Source organism: Cylas formicarius, unplaced genomic scaffold (genome assembly GCF_029955315.1).
Source record: "Cylas formicarius isolate icCylForm1 unplaced genomic scaffold, icCylForm1.1 PGA_scaffold_2__14_contigs__length_35257938, whole genome shotgun sequence".
NCBI lineage: Eukaryota > Metazoa > Arthropoda > Insecta > Coleoptera > Brentidae > Cylas > Cylas formicarius.
In genome coordinates, this window is record NW_026844319.1 from 16,367,914 (window position 1) to 16,383,587 (window position 15,674).

Consider the following 15,674-nt stretch of genomic DNA (forward strand, 5'->3'; position numbering starts at 1 on the left):
AGAAAACTTTGTTATTGCAATTCTCGACAAGTCAGCGCATGTAGAATAAACATACAACAATTAGCGTATTCTTTAGTATTAGTTTTTGCCTTGTGCAGTGAACGTTACAGTTCATAAAATATGGCATTTCCGAGGTATTTGACTCAAAAGGAATTAGAGGCGGCTATGGAGGAGATCGTGATGGATGAGGACAATAACAATGAAAGTCCTAACTATTATTTGGATTTACGTATTCTTATGTATTCCATTCCGACGTGGATACATTGACTGACGATGAAAATATGAACGATAACTGACTGGTTGGAACTCTCGAGTTGCATACACCAAATGATACAGCTGTCCTTCAACAGTACTGTAATTCATCAACTACTGAACCTGAATGGGACTCATCAGATGATGAAACCCTGGAATTCAAAAGAAGACGTATGCTTTCTGCAAACGACAGGCTTGCTTTTACTGCCAAATAGAAGAACGGTCAGATTGAGTACACTTACACACCTATATCCGATGAATTTAGATCATGTGAGGAACTAAAAAAATAAGCTTTCTGGAAAAACTCCGCTTGAAATATTTTTTATGTTTTTTGATGACGAAGTGATTGATTTTATTTTTAATCTTACATTGCTTTGCGACTTTTCAAAACTGATAAAACAATTACTCAAAGAAATCTTGCACTTGCTATAGATGAAGTGCGTTATGATACCTAATCAAGGTCAACGCTAATAAAGCCCGAAGGAGATGTAGAATCTGCCACTGTCACACAATCTACGTTTGTAATAAGTGTAATGTGCATTTACATTCTTCATGCTTTGTAAAATATCACCAAAAATGAAACCGGGTATTACCAATGGTGCGCTCACGCACCATAAAATATTATACGTTTTTTTCTATCAAATCAGGTTTTATTTGGAAAACAATCTACTTTGAGTTGTTTTCTGTCGAATTTGAACTTTGTTTTGTATATTTATGTATAAATTATATGTTACATCTTATGTGCCCCAAAACATCATTTAATGTTTTTTCTCAATATGGGTTAAGTATTGAAATTTTGGTCAACATTTAACAGTCCCCCCAAACCGACAGATGACACTCTTTTTGATGAAATCTTGGATAAAAATTGGTTGTCGCATGTTATTTGCGAACTCACTGCAATGTAATCAGTCATTTTCAATTTATGTTGGCTACGTCTTGTAATTTATGATGGCGTGTTTATTAATTAGTGAACATTATGTGTGCATACCTTGGACAGATTTGTTTATGTGATAAAACATTGTTATTCCATCTGCCTCCTGTTGGGGAAAGAAATAATAGCATCTGCCAAGTTTCCAGGTTTGTTTACAAAGCATGATTAACTCTAACAATATAAACCTACTTAATGTTTATAATTTTTGTTTATTTTTAAAACCATTAAAGTCTGCTGCTACTGCTGGGTCTAATATTGTTCTTTGCCTTGAAGATATGAGATGAGAGATGAGCTAACCAAACTTATAAAACTTAGAGGTGGAAACAGTATGCTCTAACTTAAAATCTGTTGTAAAAATTTATTAACACTGACACACTAACATTGTTAATGTTAAAAATTGTGGTATACGGCTAATACATGGTTCAGCGGAGTGCTTTGCATTCAGCATGCCTCTTTTATAAGATAATTAAATTACAATGTCCACCATATCATCATAACAAACTAATGGTACGCATGTTCATGATATAAATATGTGTCTACAAAATTTGTGAGCTGTACCTAAACATAAAAAAGAGTTTTTAAAAACTGTTTTTGGGTGGTGGGTCACTAACATTCATAACAAAACATTTGTCTTCACTTCCTTTTTTAGCACTTCTCGTTTTCTTCTTTTCTCCCTATTTATAATTCATGTTTGTTTCATTCATTTTTGAATTAGTAATATCAATTTTTAGTCTTAGGTGCCTTCAACGGCACCTTCCCTTGGAATTTATTCTTCTATTTGCTCTTGTATGTATAATTCTTGCTTTGAAATAGTAAAACTTATTGAATCAATATTTGTTCAAAAAGTAAACGTCCACTTTATCGATGCGTAATATGTATATGCGTATATTTGAATATCTGAATAAATTACTTTTTTATATCTTTGGAGAAAATTGAAACTTTTACACAGCTTCCACGCTTCTTCTTATTCAACGTTAAATACCACAAGAACTCCGAGGGCTCGTAAATTTACCATTTTTGTACTTTTGTGATACCCTAAATTAATTCATTAGACCTCCTAAATCGGGAGATGTATGAACTGAGCCGATGTGACAGTATTGTAGATAAAATATCTTATCCTTTAGTTTAGTTTTCGCCAGCACAGTATTCCTTTCTTTGGTATTTCTACGTGCAATTATAGAAGGCTATGTTTACATTATTTCTTTTAACGGACGTGAGTAGAAATCAAAAGAAAGCCGCTTGGATGGACTAATTATTATTGTCCAGATACCAAGTGTCGACGAAGTTTTTGTACGAGGTGCAGTGTGAATAAAAGAAAATATAGTTTTGTTTAATTTGCCACAACGTCGGACTGTATTTATTTGTGAATTTTAAGTATTATCGTGAAGAATGTTATGGATAGGTTTCGTTGACTTCGCCTAATACTTCTCCAACAGTCGGGAGATGGCGTCACATTTGTTGGCCATCATTGGCCAACACGGGAGTTACCATTCATTGTCAATTGAAGTTATTTATCTATGGTCTTATGATCATTGCTTTGTAACCATTGCCTGCCGTCCATTGCAATGATGTTGTGTACTTACTTGCCAGTACGTAGAGAAGGATAATCAAACTGGAAAATAATTTTTATAACATTATAACTTTTTGATGACAATTTACTGATATTATGTTGGTAATTGTACGGACAAACCACACGAAAGTAAGTTTTTATCTCTTCTCTAATACGAAATCTCTAAACATTTCATATCCTTTCCATAGGATATTTTTATACATTCTATGTATATGTTATCTACAGTAGGGTCTAGTGCATTAAGTATTTGGGTTAAAGTACAATTTAAGAAATTAAGTGTGAATTTCATTTCGTTGTTAATGTTCACTGCGCGTAAGTAAATAATACAGAGAAGTTATACGGACCGCGTAGTTTTGCTACAACCCGCATCATCCCATTTTTTTCATCCACAGCCGTAGCACACAAAGTGTACCACTTTAAATGATTATCTGCCGGCCGCACAATATGCGAACATTCATTCCGCTTCGAAACCGAAACAATTCGGAATTAGTCTCGGAATCGCCGAAACCATTAAACCCCCGCCCAAGTCTGTCGTTTCTGCCCCCGTCGTCGCCCGTCGTAGCCGAAACGCAATTTACAACTTTAATGTAAATGCCCCGATACAATGGCGCCTTGTGATGTGGAACGATTTGATGGGTACATAGAGAAACTGACTACTCTGTATCGCGTTATTCGCGAAACTTTGAATTGGAATACATGGCCGATTATACGGATAATTATTTGGTTAGACAAAACAAAGGAAATTACGTTTTTAACAGTTGTTAAGAATGACTCCAGAGAGGATATGAAAAATTACCCAAAACTATGTTCAAGTTCCTAGGATTCCTGTGCCATATAAGAAAATGAGGATTTTTACAAAGTTTTGTCTGGGGAAGAGGTTTTGCAAATGATGGCATCTTAATCTTCAGCAATCTGCGAAAATAACGTTGTTTTTATTACATGATAATGACTCAAAAGTGGGCCAGAATCAAATGAGCAAAGTGTCGCTTAAGAGTGCGTTGCTTACTCCATATCATATATACAATAATAATTTGCAGTTAACAGTAGACGCTATGGTACGCTGTCTTATAACTTAAGGAACATTGCGCGTTGTTTCAACTATGTGTAGTTTTAGCTCGTGCTTAATCAACCCACTAAAACCAACTAAAACTAACCAAAACTAAATGGAAATGAAAGCTCAAACAGTCATGGAAAGCCACAGCTCAACATCTTTTAATAAATACAAAAAAATAATTTAATTTTAATAAATGTTTAATTTAAGTAAAGCTTTATTTTTAAAACGGGTTAACAGAAGTCTCCTATTTCTTCATCTCCCATTCTAAGAAAATATAAAAAGACGAGCATCATAACGCCATATGGACTATGGAGTAATAAGTAAATTGTCAGCACGGGTAGTTCGAAACAAGTTACTTTTACTGTCCATATGCAATGGAAAAACGTAATTTTTAATGCTCATTCCCAAAGGCGTTTTTTTGTGACGTCACAAAATTGTCGGAATGGAGCAAATTTTGATATTTGGGATATTTTTGAGGTGTTCGAGGAAATTTTATTTAAATTTAAGTTTCAGAAATGCGAGGAGTGTTTTAAGAAAAGAAAGTTGTATTCCCAATGTTTGTCACATTCTATGGGAATTTTCGTCAATACGCTTAGTTGGCTGTCATCTTTTCTCAGCATCTTCTTTTTTTATTCTCGTCTTTATCTCAGTTAATAAATGAATTACGGAATCTGATATCAAACGAAGAATTTTGCCAGACTAAAAACCACATACTACAAGAATAGCACAAAATTATTTAAAGTAGGTAAATATTGAGAGCTTGAACTAATCTCCACATAGTCCAGACCTCAACCCAACAAAATATTTATGGGATAAAATGGGTAGGTAGCCTAGAGACCATCAGTTCCCACCTACCTTATTGGATGTTAAAGAAAACATTATAAAGGAAATATTCAAAATATGATTCGTCAATTTCAATCGGTTATAAAGAGTAGAAGAGGAATCATCCGATATTGGCTTATGTTTACTTAATGTGTATAATATTATTCAAAAGAATTGCACAACAAACTGCAACCTTATAAAAGGCTAACCAAACATGGGGCTATGGAACTTACAGACTTAATAGTGTTGTCGGCAATTTCCGTAGAATGTACCTAAAACTTAAATTTGAATAAAAATGGATTTTTGCAAAATCATCTCTGAAGATTTAAGCTACAGTTTAAAAAAGTATATCCAAACCGAGTCAGCAGTTCGCCAGAAAATTGAGTTTGAAGTCGACCTCAATCTTAGTGGTACGTTAATTTTGTTGCGAAGCGAAATCCTTTTTTCCTGTGTAGTTGCCATGTGACCTTCAAGTCGGGGTAATTTTGTGGCACGTAGTCAGGAAGGTAAACCAAAACCACCCCACCACAATGGGGCTAAGAATTTACCGCGTCGCCCACGGTTCGAACGATAGTATTTCTTTTTGTTTCTGCGATACCGTGACGGCCCCTCCAAAACTCGCTGTTTGTTGCATTGCGCAGTCGGACTGTTGTAGGCACACGCTTTTATATCGCGGCGTCGGCATCATCGGCGTCTCGACGCCCGCAAGAGCGTCTTCGAAACAGTAGCTTTCGGAGCAACGGTCGGTTTAGTACGGCCGGCGCTCGCCAGTTAGCGCTACGTCGCCGCCGTTACGAAGTATTTTTCGATGTCGATGAGATGCGTTTCTGTGGATAAAACCGATTGTTGTATAAACTTTTGCCCGATCTGGGAATGAGGTGTGCGGGTGGGAGGGTTTGATAGCTTTAAATTTTTTTGAGGTGCGTTTGTGTCGAGGCTTGACATGAATTCGACATAACTCAGGCATGTGAAAAATATGTAGAATTATTCGCGCTCGTGGGTGCTGCCAATAGCATTTTGGGTCCGCCGTCAGTCTCATGCATTCAAGAAAATTTAGTTTACAATTGAGCAAACTTTAGTTAAATTCATTAAAAAGAAACAGAACAACAATTAATTTTGTAATTGTTTAAAATTTTAAATCGATTTAAAAAATATATTTCGCTATATCTTGAACTTGATTTTGGTTGAAATTTGGAAGTAGCACATATATGAGTAATAATACAGCAGAAATTGTATTAATTCGAAATCAGAATCGTAAATAATAAACCGAGATAAATTTCTTATGAATTTTCGTATTAGAAAGGGAAGGAGTACTTAACTACGAGAGATAGAATTATTCATAGGTATGAAGATTCGAGCTTAGATCATTTGAGTTTCTTGGAATAGATACATAAAAATCAAGTAGTTTCTTTGATAATTAAGTGATGCTGAGGTTTCCGAGAATCTCAATATTTTTAATAATTTTGTCATGACCTGATTAAATTTGGTGATGGTCGATTGGTGGTTAAAAAAAGGAAGCAACAATAAATTGCTTTTAAAAATGTTTGTTTATGCATCTATTTTACTTTTTATTGTTGCTCCTTGAAAATATCGTTATATTTGACCAAATGTCAGCGATTTGTTGTTTCCAATCCATCAAATACCACCAAATTTGCAATCCTAATGTTATTAAAGAAGCAAATAATTAAAAATGTCTTAAATTAATGAATTAAATTCAGTTAATTAAATAGAGCAATAATTCAAATATGTCTAAATTTGTTTGTAATTTTATGATGGCTGTTTCAAAGGTAAATCATATAAAAATGTTTTTTATATACATTGTCGCAGTTAATATTGGCCACATATGGGATTTTCTTTAACTCTATGAGATGGTAATTTTTTTCATGGGGGATCGGTTCACATTTTCAACAATTTCTTGAAATTTTTGTCACTTAATATTATGTATGTATTTTTTTGCAAAATTTCCCATATATAGCGAAGATTTTACATTGTTCCCGATATAACTGGGTCAATTTCGTGTATTTCGATGTTTTTGTTTATTCACAAAAATCCATTGGCAATGGAGTTTTTGTCAATATGGGGTTTATGTTTATAGGCTGCCGAATAACCGGGACATTTTGCACGTACATTTAATTATTATTCATGTAATTGAATTTAATTCAATATTAAACCCATTTGGATTTCCGAATAAAATACAATGGTAGTATGCTTTTCAATTTTACATTATTTTCAACAATTTACACAACTTTTGTAATTTACTTTTGCAATGTTAAATGTTATTCAATTTTAATATGTGGTGCCTTTAATTATTATATTATGCTGATGGTGAAAAAAGTTGTATCGCCTTTAGTCGGTTACGTGTAATACAATTTATAGGTTTAATCTATAAATTTTCCAAACTGAATCCGGCTCTTGGATAACCGATCATTTCTCTACCCATTTAATAGGTTTAAGTAAGAGTGTGTGTGCACGTGTTCCTATTTTTAAACATCAAATATTTAGCCCATCGATTCGAATTCTGATTTGAAGCAGGTACGATTTCAAACGATTCTTGCGTAATGCCAATATTCGAGTTATGGGTTCGAAAACTAAATCAAATATTTTAATTTAAACTATAATAGATGGCAAAGAAAGAAACTCGATGGAGATCATATGTTGATAATGATTTTTGTTATAGTTGCCTTACTTTTATTCAAAATTAATAGCTTAGGTACTCGATTTTAAAAGAATTTGAAGAAATGTAAACATTAAAAATATTGTTTTTGAATAAAAAATAAACTAAAATAATTTAATATAATTTAATAATTCTAAATTTCTAAAAAAAAGTACGTTTCTTCTAGCAGGAAGTCAAAACTCAGCTTTACAGAGATAAACGTCATTAACTACGAAACTTCAAACTAATACCAGCCTTCGAAAACATAAGAACATTAATTTTGAATTGAATATTCTGTATCCATTTTGAAAGTATTGCAGTTTTTCGACGTTTTACTTTAAGAATTGAAAATTTTCTTATTTGTCATTATTAATGTTTTTTTTTGGTTTTATGCCCAAAATGAACCAAACATAATGTCCTGAAAAAAGCTGTATTATATCAGAAATTTTAGTCAGCGGTTTTTCTAAATTTTCTAAAATATTTTGTTTTTCTTTTACTTGCTGCTCGATTACACTAACAGTTACAGCTAACTTTTAATAATCAATCACTTTCACTTCACTTTTTCGAAGTAGGTGAAGGTTTCATATATTTGAACCAGTTTTCGGATCTAACTGTAAAAAACGAATCACACTTTTACTTTCAAATCAATACATAAAATACAATTTCTTGGGTATTTATAGAAATTTTCTCTATATTTTTTGATAAATTGGTTAAGGCTTTCGCGGCCCGTTGATAAGCTATTATCTTGATTCGGGTTTAAAGGCAGTCGTCGATTAGAATTACTTCCTAACGTTTCGCTAGCACGAGTAGCGAGCTTCTTCAGAGGTCCTTCCATCTCCGATGTTGGACGTAGACTGACGATTTCTCCTGCACAGGTTGTATTTACCAACCGAAGCGGAACAAGCCCCGCCCACCACCAATCGGCATAAATACAACCTGCGCAGGAGAAATCGTCAGTCTACGTCCAACATCGGAGATGGAAGGACCTCTGAAGAAGCTCGCCACTCGTGCTAGCGAAACGTTAGGAAGTAATTCCAATCGACGACGCCCTTGAAACCCGAATCAAGATAATAGTCTATATTTTTTCTCGAATAGTTTTCCGTTGAAAAATATAATCCGAAATTTTTGCAGCTGATCTATGCCAGTGAACCGGTTGTTTAAATTAAATCAGTGTGTTCCTATATTCGACCCCTTATTTACGTTGCCTTAAGTTAAACTTGCATACTTAATCAAGAAAGTAGAAGAAACAATAACATTGAATGAACATTTGAAAAGGACAATTTCTACAATAAACAAATGAAAATAAATCAAATAAAGAATGAATATTTAGTGTTTAGATTTATAAAATCATACATTTCGAAGATAACAGCTAGCATCGCGCTTATTCATTCAAATATTACGGTGGTATAGAAGGGGGTTCAATATAGGCGACCTTCCCCTAGTTGAAAAATGGCACCAAAAGCATTAAAAACTGAACAGGGGACCCAAATTTCCCGCGCGCAGCAGAAATTACATTATAACACAAAATAAAATTGAAATATAGGAATCCGATTGGATTGGATTTGGATTCTTTCCGCGCAATGTCTCCGGGATAACTTCGAAGACTCCTAGATTTCCCTATATTAGAAATAAAACTTCGCCCCGAGCGGAAAATTCGATATCAGCGTCGAAATCACTAAAGCCTCCCTTTCGAAACCAAGAAAACACAATCGACAAACAACATAAGTAATCGAATCCCACGAAAATGGACAAGTTTCACGGGTACCGCATCTCATTCGCAAACTATTGGACGAACGGCCTGGTGATTTATAGATTCGCAATTAAAAATGACTCCCGTTAAATTTTCGGACTTGAACTTTTCCGGTACTAGTTGCGGTGGTATGGTGATGTGATTTGCGAACGACCGCAGCAGGAAATCCACTACCGTCACCATGGCCATGGTGTTATCGAGCCAAAGCAAGCTACTGGTAGCTCTATGTTTTACCCTACTCGTGCTAGCCGGCGCCCTGGCTATTGGTTCCTTGGCCGGATGGTTCGATCCTAGATTCGGCGAACCTGTTCCAGCGAAGCTTAGACAGGTAATTGCTTTGTTAAATTATATATTATATCCATGCATAAAATGCGAAATGGCTTTCCACCAAGTTTTTAATAAGTTTGGTATGCTATCCTTGACGGGTCATTGACTAAGTTTAAAGCTATGACTTCAATTAATGCAATCGATTATTTTGGTTCCTCCTCCCTTCTTTTGGTCAGTTTCTTTTTTTAGGTATTTTGTCTGGGTTATTTGTAAAATAGGTAACACTTAAGGTAGCAGACGGGTTCTGGAACTCAAGCTTAATTAAGTGCTATGAATTCTATCACAAATGATGTATTTTTTCTTGTTGATCCCACATTCAACTTTAAATTTAATATGCTATTAAAATAAAGCGTCCTGTACTCAGTAGAATCTAGCGTTATGTTGAGGTAAACGCTTGTATCTTGTGGACAATAAACAATTTAGTATTATTATTATTATTATTATTATTAATTTGATCCTATGTCCACTTTTACAGTTTGACATTATAAATAAATCCCTTACTTTTTTTACAAAATTGTTATAGGATTTATATAAAGAACGGCCAAATATGGAACAAATTTATTTAAAAATCAGGTATTGGAGTTCAAGAAAAATGGCAGCACACGTCCATCACATTTTTTGTGCATTTTTTGCAGTAAACAAAAAATATGCAGGGCGGCCCAGAAAGCAGATGTCGATACCAGGTTCCCCTTTACCGTTTTTTAAATCCATTTTTGAATTACCTGTCAAATTTCACGCATAATTTACGTAGCATACACATACCTATAACTTACCTTTTATGAGCAAAAGAATAAGAAATAGAGATTTTATTTTGAAATAAACGCGTCAGTAACTAGTACTAGTAAAGTTCTTAAATTGTCAAAATCTCAATGAAACTCAGACACTTTAAATTTTAATTTTTGTTGGAGACAAAACGAGAACTTTTGTCTTGAAATTGAACAACGAAAAGCTTTGAGTGTATTAAAGAAAGGAAAGTATCATTTATACAAGATGACATTATTAAAGGAGCTGAACGAAGATGATCCCTCCAGTTTTTTGAAACTATGATTGAAATGTGCAATCCCCGATAAGAGAAAGAATAAATGGATGTTTGGGCAGGGCTTTAGCATAAAAAGATTATTAACCCTTTTTTATTCCATCAAAATCTTACTGGAGTCTAATATTTACAATTTCTTTAAACTGACTTAATTCCTACTCTCTCAGTTTCTTTCCTAAATCGGTCCTGCAAGAGCGTGAATTATTAAGTACGGTATTTCCCGGACAGTGGATTTGTATAATAGAATCAAAAGGATGGCCTGCAAGATCTCCAGATATTAATCCAATGGATTTTTTTCTCTGAGGATATTTAAGATCAAAAGTGTATGAGGAAAAACCACAAAATTTAGATGATTGAAAATTTAGAATTAGATACCAAATAAGGCAACTTAATGAAAATGTCTTGAGTAATGTTTTGGAAGTGTTTTTAAACGGATTAGCATATTGTCAAGACATGCGTTGTTTATATAAATTTTCTCTCAATTTTACTCACTGTGTAGTGGATCTTTCTAAATATTTTGTCCAGAGATTTCCCTGTAATTTTAAACACCCGCCATTGTAAACCGATACCGTCTGGAATTACGTATACTTCACAATTTTGAGACCATGTTACGTTGCACCCTCCGAACAATATATTGCGCTATTGTTTTTTGGCTATTAATATATAAAAAATTTCAGAGTTTTGTGATAATGTGGCAAATATATGATACAGAACATCGGACGAAAATGAATGCGACAATTTTGCACACTTTTGAATTGTAATAAAATAAAATTTCCTATTGAAAAGACGTTAAGATTTGTATTTGTAATGGACTTTGTTAAAATTAGAGAAAAATTATTAACATTCCTCTTTGTAAATTAGGCGTATGAAACTTTTGTTCAAAACATCAAGGACTACAACGTACTTGTTTTAATTGGAAGAAAGCTATTTAGCATAAGAAAAGTGCGGGATCCTTGAATTTGCTGTATTGATGCCAGATTCATTGACCAATGGCCCTTGAAATCAGTGATAAAGCGGCGTTGGCGCTTGTAATTTTATTTCGGTTTTAATACTGTTCCGATTTCGTTTATGCCTTTCTTTCTAGTGTGGACAGGTTCGGCTTAATTTCCAAAATTTATCGAATTACTGATTTAAAAAATATATTGTTATGCTTTTATTAAAAACCATATCCATATCAAAAATGGGTTTTATATTTTAAAAGGGACTTCGTAATTATTTATCACAAAAATAGGATTTACAAAATCATATATAATTTAAAAATTAACGATCTGATTTTAACTTCGGGTTTTAATATTCTATTATCTGGAAATTTTCCAGAAAATGCAAAAGATTTGGGAGTTTATGTCTCCATTTTATAAATACAAATATTTGCATTTTCCTTCTAAATCACCAAGATCACCACTCAACAGAAAAATACGAAAAACTTTTAATTTCGCCTCATTCACGGGCACAAAACGGCACGGCACCGTTTTAGAAGATCGATTGATTTTATTCCTCAATTGAGGAGTATCAATTTCCGCATATAAATAAGTGGTGTTTAATGCGACTATAATAGTTTGTGCAGGCTGATCAGTTAATGATAATACCGCAAATTTTTTGTTTAAGGGCGGGGGAGAGGTCTTACATTTCCTGATTAAAGTGTCTATAACTTTGGTTTGAGTCGCCGAAATGTTTTTAATTAAAAAAAAACAGCATTTACCAGGAGGCGCTATTTAGCAAGTTCGCCATTTTTTGATTTAACTTTTTGATTTAATTTAATTATATGAAAAAATATATTTAATTGCATCAAATTCGAAAAGTTGAAACAATTTTCAGGCAACTTCATGTTGATATGCTAGAAATATCCTAAAAATGAATTCACAACATTCAAACAATTTAAGATTAATAAATTTTCTGAATTGGTTCATTTGGGATGTAATATATCGATGGGCAAATTTTACTGTCAAATATCTTCGTGGTTCATTACATAAAGATACAAAATATTAGATTGGAAAGTGTTTACAAGTATGTGTGAATGTTGTAACTTTTTTGTTTCAATATTACTTTGCTATTTCATTTTTATTACAATCTTTTAACTCGGTATTTGCGTGTTTTATTAAAGAAAATTATAAATTGCAAATTCTGATACGAACATTATATTATTCCGGGATTTAATTTCCATATAGAGATAATGAAATATTAGTTAATGAAACATTAGTTAATTAACAGATTATCGATACGCGATACCCACTACAGCATATAAGGAAGATCGACAATGCTATGGTCACTGACTTCTTGTGTTTAATGTTCAATTGCGACTTTTAAAAGACAAATGTTTTGTCCACGTTTGCGTAGCTACAAATTAGATAATAAAAATTAAAAAAATTGTTATTTTTCTTTTCCTATTTCCGGACAATGAAACAAAAAACACTGCGTTGACGTGTTTATACAAAATCACACCCTTCGGGCGCCGCTCGTTCAATAAATAGTAACGCATAAATAAAAAATGGCACCGGCAAACAAAACCCCCAACGCATATTCAGCTGTAATTGTACATTTTATAAATGTGACAGAATTTATCGTGGGGTTTTGTGGTGGCGCCCATTTTATGCCCTTTATCGTTGCTCGTATATACATTCAAAAAAGTTGTAGCTTTCTAAAAATGTTACGCAGCGGATGCGTTATTGGTCAGCGCGAACTTTTTTATGACTCGTACTTACATAAGTGGCAACGCCATGTTGCTAACATGATTGTTGTATCGACTGGAAAAACAACACGGGAATGGAATTTTAAAATTTGGTGTAACGAAATACAGGGATCGTAGATTATTTTTAAACACTTTTCGGACTTTACTCAATTTAAATTTTTCCTACCAATCGTAATATAAAAAACATAAAAAATGGTGATAAAATTGTTTGAAATTTCAACATTTTTTAATTGATTGTGATTGTTTTTAAAGTTGTTAGAATTTAATTAATAAATTTAATTTAATTTAATTAAAAATTCCTTTAAAATTTTTCATATTTTTTGAATTTTCTAGAATTTACTTAACTTTTTGGAATTCTTGATTGCCTTTAAGCTTTTTAGAATTTAATTAGATTTGTAATATTTTAACATAATAATACTTGGAGCATAATAATTGGGGGAGAGAACCAGCTCGAATGTTATATTGCACAAGGTTGTAGAATTTTTAGAATCTCTAAAATTACTCACAATTTTTTGACATTTTTTAGAAATTTTTAGAATTTTTTAAACCTTTCTAAAATTATCTAAATTCTTGTGAATCGACTAGAAAAGAAAGATATGTCAGAGGAGTGCCCTACTGGAAGGTTGAAGGTTTTTAGAGTATTACAATTTTCGGAGTTCAAAACTGTATCATTAGAACCACATCAGCTTTGCTGGGAGCAGATAAACACTGTTTACGCCCTATCCTTACCCTTCACAGAATTAACTACTCTTTATCTAATTCGATTCATTAAGTTATAATTTAAAATTTAATTTTCTCGGTAAGTTTGAAATAGTAAAATTAATTACAGACTTCGGAGTCTCAAGTTCCGCTATCCAGAAAGTTAGAAAGTTGCTAAGAAAGAGGTTTAATTAATAAGTTCCATCGATGTCTCAAAATGTAATAGTAGCACTAAAGACTTCCACCACCCTTTAGACAATTTAACTCTCATCGCATAAAAATTTAAGGTCCTCTTAATTGATTTTCTAGTGAGGCAGCGGCGGTGTAGCAAACTCTCGTGAAAACTTTAAATATTCTTTTTAAGTTTCAAGACGCTTAAAACAGCAAATGCTCACGGGAAATAATCTTCAATAAATTATTTTTAAATAGACAAGAAAATATGTCAGGAATTCTTAGTTTAAACGATCGTGGCTACGTACGGTAACAACAATTTTTTGCAATATTAATCTGCACTTTCCAGTAGCATAGTAGTGTCGATTCTAAGCCACTTTTGAGTAATACATAATATTCAACTTTTTCTAAAAACTTCTGTCACATAATACCAGGGACGAGATCTAATTTCTCATTTAATAATATCTAATATGGTTTTCCATCGGAAGGAATCTTCAAGTTTCCACGCCGAAAATTTAATTACTTCATCTTATATGCAGCGCTTCCAGTTTCCTCGGCAACAGTAATTGGAATTAAAAACTCCTCCTATCTAATACGATATATTTCCACCTAAATTTCAAGCAACCAAAGTTTATCCATTCTTTCTAACCTCCGTTAATCTTGGGCGAGGGGTTTAAAAAACTCAACAGTCCGCATCTAACAAAGCAAACTCAACACAAAACCCTCGAGGTGAACAACAGAGCATTCTGGGAGATTTACGAGCACGTGGAATATTTAATTTATTTCTTGGAGGCATGCTAGAAGTATGTGCTCAAGCCGTAATCCGTTAAAGTACACATCTGGGAATAGAATAATGTTTTTCCCAGCGATTTCTAATTAAAAGATGTGTTTTTAACGGAGCGCCCTTGGATTTCGCTTACTAAAGTGGATAAAGAATTAAAGCGAATGATGGCCAACCCCATATTCGTTGTGTTTCGTAAAAGTTTAACATCTATGCTCTCCTCCGCTGTCGAGAATCTTAATTAACTGTACCAGAATAATATTTTTCGTTTCATATACAAATTATAATCATTCATCGTGTCAAAAGTTAAATTGCTTTTTTTTGCTGCTAATATGGTATTTCTCGTATAAAGCTGTTCTAAATTTCCATTTTTCTTTGGATATCTCCGAAGGGAATTAAATTTTTTAGAATCCTAAAACGGGGGCTTCAAATCAATCGCACGGATGTTAGAAAAATACAAAAAGGGACAAACAAAAAGTTTTGTAGACGGTCTGCCAGACCCATCTTGTTGTGTTGTTTCCAAATTTATTCCCGAAATTCCGATCGGAATTACATTCCCTCGGGATGTAAACTACGGTCGGGATGGTCCTCGATCTTTCATGCTTTTTTGCAACAAACGACGATCATGTTCAATTAGATTTGCAAGATGTCATTCGCCATTGTTTTGAGCACTAAATAAATAGCCATGGCTAACACAAAATATTCACCAGATATGAAATCATGAAAGTAGATGACCTATGCTGATTCAGCGACAATTTATATGTAACTGCCCATAAGAAAATTTAAAGACCTTTTTGAGTCTTAGTAACACAAATTTCGTCATCATAATTAAACACGAAAAGATATTCTAGATAAATATAAAAAATTACTTCTTTGTAAATACTTTACTAATTTAGTTTTAGAGAATTTTAAGGAGTAGGTATTAAATTTTAAAATTTGAAT

The 15,674-nt window shown here is 33.2% G+C and overlaps 1 protein-coding gene across 9 annotated transcripts in view; it reads left to right on the forward strand.

Moving 5' to 3' along the window:
• Nucleotides 1-15,674, forward strand: part of LOC132697946 (collagen alpha-1(IX) chain-like) — a 296,717-nt gene that overhangs the window by 165,220 nt on the left and 115,823 nt on the right. The window contains exons 1-2 of one of the 9 annotated variants that reach the window (XM_060663734.1): nt 5,261-5,549; nt 8,826-9,360. The exons of 5 other annotated variants lie outside the window; for them this stretch is intronic. In XM_060663734.1, coding sequence (XP_060519717.1) covers nt 9,214-9,360 — 147 coding nt within the window. In that variant the 5' untranslated portion in view covers nt 5,261-5,549; nt 8,826-9,213. Of the gene's footprint in view, nt 1-5,260; nt 5,550-8,825; nt 9,361-15,674 lie in introns of those variants that run through there. 3 more of the 9 variants (XM_060663733.1, XM_060663735.1, XM_060663736.1) reach the window with 3 other exon arrangements.